The sequence below is a fragment of the Grammomys surdaster genome, unplaced genomic scaffold, assembly GCF_004785775.1.
Source record: "Grammomys surdaster isolate TR1022 unplaced genomic scaffold, NIH_TR_1.0 350, whole genome shotgun sequence".
Classification (NCBI taxonomy): domain Eukaryota; kingdom Metazoa; phylum Chordata; class Mammalia; order Rodentia; family Muridae; genus Grammomys; species Grammomys surdaster.
The window spans coordinates 691,416-697,251 of NW_021604769.1; the positions used below are offsets into that span (position 1 = coordinate 691,416).

Here is a 5,836-nt window from a genome sequence, read left to right on the forward strand (position 1 = left end):
GACCACTAATGGTCTGGGGCCAGAGTTGGAGGAACTTTGGCTTCAGATCCTGAAAGTACAACTCTTCCTACTCTAAGAGACTATGATTATCAGTCCAAAAGCCACTGTGTGCTTGATCTCCTTACGCTTGAGTTTGTAGTATAACAGGACAGTGGAAATTATCCTGACCCTCCTGACCTGAGCTTGGAGACTTGGAAATCTCTGATCACAGGAACTCAGCATTAATTATGTTTCAGAGTAAATGGCCAATCAATTCTTTTAGCTGGACTGTACACTTTCCACTAGTTCATGGTGCATGCTCCAAAGACCCTACACTGGACCATCCCTCTGCCCAGGGCCTCTGCTGACTCTTCTCTTTCTGAGGCAGCTATCTTTCTGTGCGTCCCTCCTATAAATCTTTTGTCTGAGTTTTGTTACAGTGTGACTTTGTAGTATTTCTTGGATCATAACTGACAAGGTGTCCTTGTTCCTACAAACAAACAAACAAACAACAAAACAATCAAAGAAAAAAACCCCACAGAGATATCCTATGTACCCCTGTGCAACACTGTTTGATTAGCTTCCTACTGACTTTGTCCCATTGAATGATGTATTTCTGTTTGCTCTGTCCCATTTTCTACTGTAAATAGCATATAGCAGGTTGTACTTAATAAGTTTGCTTGGTATAAGCCATTAGATTAAGCAACATCTCTTGACCGCAATTTTATCTCTTCCTTATCTGATCATTTTGGACTTTGTTACTCAAAAACAACCTCGAGTCCAGGTTACTTTTGTTTATGATTTTATAAGAGCCTAAACCAATACTTTGTACACATTAAATACTGATGTATTTTTGAAATAGCTTATCATGAAGTAATTTATTAGTTGTTGTTTTTTTGTAATAGTAAAGGACTTTGCTTTTGAAAAATATTTATTTATATTTTATGTATATGGAATTTTTGCCAGCATATAGATTTGTGTGTCTGTGCAATATCTACAGATTCTAGAAGAAGGCGTCAGATCCTCTGGAACTAGAACTATATATGGTTTGAGCCCCTATGTAGGTGGTGGGAAATGAACCCAGGTATTTTGGAGGAACAGAAAGTGCTCTTAACCACTGAGCTATCTTTTTAGCTCCTGAAGTGTTTTTTATTATACAGATGAAAGAACTAAATCCATGACCTGTGTTAAGTCACCAGATTCATATTAGATATACGTCCTGAAACATCATTTCTTGAAATTTTACATGCAGCTTCATGGTTTGTTTTATACCAAAGAGGAAAGTTTGTTATTAGCTTTGTTGTAATCATGTAATAGCACTAACATAATAATTTACTAACTGTAAAATATGTATCAAATATTATTCTTCTAGCTTTTAAACTTTATAAGACTTCATTTCCTATAAAATTTCTACAAAATTATTTTCATAGTTTTGATTTTTTATTTTTCAAAAATATATGGGTTCTAGACAAGCCTTGAATTTGAGATATGAAACTTGAGGTGTATGTCTAGCTGCTGTGACTTCTTATTTGGTAAATATAGTTAATTGTTTTGAAAAGTGGAAGGCATCTTTTGTTTGTTGGTTGTTATACCATGATGATGAAATTATGAGAACTAACTTTTTCATAAAGGAGAATATTTCAGTGCATAGAGTAGATTTGACTCCTGTACTAAGTAATCAATCTGTTCTCACATCAATGCCATTGATTAGTAGAGTTGTAAAGTGGTCTGCCCAGGTTTCTTAGTTACTTTTCTGTTATAATTAAATAGCATGATAAGAGGACATTTAGTGAAGGAAGAATTTATTTGTGATCCTGAATCCAGTGGGGAAAGACACCATCATGGCAGGAAGACATGACAGGAGGATGGCTGCAAGAATATAAGCTGGTCATTCCAACTGGGTATCTATCCTATGTGCAGTCACCAAAGGTAGACTCTGATGTGGATGTCAGGAAGTGCATGCTGACAGGAGCCTGATATAGCTGTCTCCTTAGAGGTCTGCCAGAGTCTGACATATTCAGAGGAGAATACTCATAGCTAACCATTGAACTGATCATGGGGTTGGTTCCCAATGGAGGAGTTAGAGAGAAGACTGAAGGAGCTGAAAGGGTTTGTGGCCCCATGAGGAGAGCAACAATACCAACCAACCAGAGCTCCCAGGGTCTAAACCACCAGCCTGGGAGCACATATGGAGGGACCCATGGCTTCAGCTGTATATGTAGGGGAGGATGGCCTTGCTGGACAAACATGGGAAAGGCGATCCTTGGTCCCATGAAGGCTGGACACTAAGTGTGTGGGAATTTGAGGGTGGGGAAGTGGGAGTTAGGGGCGGGTGTGCACATATCCTCATAGAAGCAGGAGGAGGGGTGATGGGATAGGGGGTTTCTGGTTGGGGAGGGATAGGGTAAGGGGATCACAACTAAAATGTAAAAAAAATACAATTAAAAGAAAAAGAATACAAGCTGAGAGAGGATGTTTTCAAACATAATCCTCTAACAGATTGAGCAACTTGGAAGCACCACAAGGCTTTGAAAATCAAGATCCTGCCTCAGAACCTTACTTCCTCATGCATAGCCCTAAACAGTGTCACTAACTAAGTACCAAGTGCCCAAATGGCCATGTCTAGGAGGCATTCTCATTCAAAACACCTTGCCTGTGCTGAATCCAGCATCCTGTATAAACAAAGAAAAGTTATTCTTGGTCTTTTCAGTCAACTCCTGTTTTCATTCACCTTAAAGGATAACCCATATTACTCCATACGTTTTTACATTTTTACTGCACAATTTAAGTTTGTAAAGTTTGCTTATTGAATTCTAATTATCAGACTTTTGGAATAAAACATATGTCTTCTTCCACAAGCTGTGTTAAATTGCAATGATAATTTGTACTGTTATTAAATTGTTATTCCCTTTTGAGTTATTACTGGAGATCAACATGTGAATACATGATAAGCCCAATTAAATAAAGTTATAATGCTAATTCATATAGAGACTTTATAACTTTAGAAAATTATAAAGCCATTAATTAAGTATTTTCTTGGCACAATTCCAGATCTGTTTATCTTGATAAAAGTAAACACCAGGGAAATCACTGAAAAAAATAATACAAGATAAATGATGGCTAGAGATAAGAATATGCATCTATATAGCTAAGAAGTGTGAACTCTGTGGTTTTAAATTTTTGATAGATAAAAATATTTTCTTTTTTGTGGTGGGATTTATAATTTGTGGTCTCATGAGTTAGTCTATTCAATAAATAGCCCCATATTTGACATTTAAACAGGTCTCAAAATTATTTTTGTTCCTGTATAAGACTGGCTGACATTTGTTATCTTCTTGGTTTATAAATCCAATTCTAGTGATTACAAATCCATACTATTTAAAACATGAGATCTAAAGTTTTGATGAAGTGTCAATGATGTGTAAAGTACAGTATGTAAGATTTTAATTTTGTGTGGGTGTTTAAGTGTATGCATGGGGTAATTATATACATACCTGTGTAGTGCTGTGTAAATGAGGACTTTATACTGTTTTATTCTTTTGAGTGTTTTAATGTGGGACATTGTCAACTGCCTTAACTGTTAAACAAACACTTTCTATATACAACTCTTATTTCACAAACTGCACTTCACATCCAAGGCAGGTTTTGGGAGAAAACCTTCGGTTTCATGCATAATAAACACTCCACCACCTAAGCCTCCAGATTTTATTTTAAAATAAAAGTTCACAAGATGACATGGGAAACGAAGCGATTCTACGATATGTTTAAATAATATGTTTGATGAATATCAAATATATTTATTGCCATTTATAGATTACAACTTTTACTCAGAATTTAGTTTTTTTTTTCATTTAAATTCAAACATTCTATCCAAAATAGGCCTTTACTTAGTCTTTTTCTGTAGTGTCTTCTATGCTTCCACAGTTTCTGTGTACGTTATGGCTACTTGGGAAATATACTGGCCAGTGTTTTCTGTATTGTTCATCTTCTCAGTTTTTCTCATCATTGGATTAACGTTATATGCTCAGGTAAAGAAATAAAAGCAGTGAATTGCTCCCTTGTTTATATCGTAGGATTGACCTCTCAGTGGTAGTGTTACTCTGCTTCCTAGCTGAGTCAGTGTTTGTCATTCTTTTCCACTGTCACATTGCACTTTTACTTTGTACAGTGCACTATCTGGAAGGAAATCAATGAGGTAAAGTCACATGAAAAAAGCTATCGTCTCGGTTCCTGATGATAACTCTTCAGTTGTCTTTATTAACTTAAAAAATCTTAAGGTTACAGTGATTTAAAAGAAACACATGGGTTTGTCACGAATCTCTTTAAAGCAGCCTTCACATCCTTGTTCCTCAGGCTGTAGATCATGGGGTTCAGCATTGGGATCACCAATGTATAAAACACAGAGGCCATCTTATCAGTATCTAGTGAGTGGTTAGTTTGAGGTTGCAAATACATAAACAGCAGCGTCCCATAGAAAACTGTGACAGCCATCATATGGGAAGCACATGTGGAAAAGGCTTTTTTCCTCCCTTCTGATGAACGGATTCTTAGGATAGACAACACAATGTTGAAATAGGATACCAGCACTATACTCATGGAGAAGAACAAGTTTGTAGCTGCGGATATAAAGACTACAGTTTCTGGAAGGTAAGTGTCAGAGCAGGAAAGTGCTAAGAGAGGGACATTATCACAGTAAAAATGGTTGATTTTTTTGGAGGAGCAATAAGACACAGAGAACACACAGGATGAAACAACAATGGCTGTGCAAAAGCCATAGAAGTATGTGAGGGACACCAGCAGAAGGCAGACCCGTCGAGACACCACCACCATGTAGAGCAGTGGGTTGCAGATGGCCACATAGCGGTCATAGGCCATCACAGCGAGCATGAAGATCTCTGCTACAATGAAAACCAGGAATCCTCCAAGCTGCGTGGCACATTCATAGTATAAGGTGGTTTTCTTACTGACTAAGAAGTTGACCAGCATTTTAGGAGCAATGACAGTGGAGTTGCCAAAGTTGATGACCGCCAGGTGTCTGAGAAAGAAGTACATGGGAGTTTGCAGGCGTGAGTCCACGGTGGTGAGGGTGATGATGCCCAGGTTCCCTGCTGCTGTCAGAAGGTAGATGACTAGGAAGACAAAGAAAAGTGGAACCTGAAGTTCTGGCAGGTCTGAAACACCGACAAGAATGAACTCAGTGACATGAGATAAGTTTATAGAAGCCATGTAAAAGTTGTAAGTTCATCTGTTTGGAAAGGAAAAGAATGCCGTACAAAGTTAAGGAAGTATTTTCTACCATTGCCATTAGATACAAGGGGCAGCCCTGGGCTGAGGTTTTTCTTTTTTCTTTTCTAATTATGAATGAGTTAAATTTCAGCTATGAAACTCAAGATTTTCTGCTTAAATCTGTGCTGAAGTAACGTGAGGGATAATGAATTAAATAGCTGATGGTACATTCGGAGGTTTGTGGACTACTTTAATTCATGTGGAAGGACAGACATGCACTCAATCTGCAGTACTTGAAGCTATTATATAATCGTGTGTCTTATTGAGTAAGAAAAAGCATAAGGATCCATATGATTTTTAATAATCTAAAATATAATTAAACTGAGACTTGTTTAATCTGGCAGATATATGTTTACAGCTGCTGTCCTTCCCATTTTCTGTGGAGTGTTATATAAAGTCATTGGATGGAAATTTAACTTAAATATTTTTCTTACCATACTTGTTATCTTTTCATTAATTTTCTGTTTCATTTATTAACATAGAATTGCATGAAACTATGTCCTGAAGCATAGTATTAAGAGTGTTTAATCTCTCTTCACCTTCAAAAGATTATATCAAAATATTAAGATTT

General features: G+C 36.9%; 1 protein-coding gene across 1 annotated transcript; it reads right to left on the bottom strand.

Annotated features, from left to right (window-relative positions):
• Positions 1–4,257: 4,257 nt before the first annotated feature.
• On the bottom strand, positions 4,258–5,205 carry LOC114631045 (olfactory receptor 8J3). The gene has a single exon (XM_028779350.1). It carries the CDS (start codon positions 5,203–5,205, stop codon positions 4,258–4,260), a length of 948 nt encoding a protein of 315 aa, XP_028635183.1.
• Positions 5,206–5,836: the final 631 nt, after the last annotated feature.

Excerpts from the sequence above, each read along its gene's own strand:
- LOC114631045 (XM_028779350.1), bottom strand. The coding sequence starts at position 5,205 with ATGGCTTCTATAAACTTATCTCATGTCACTGAGTTCATTCTTGTCGGT.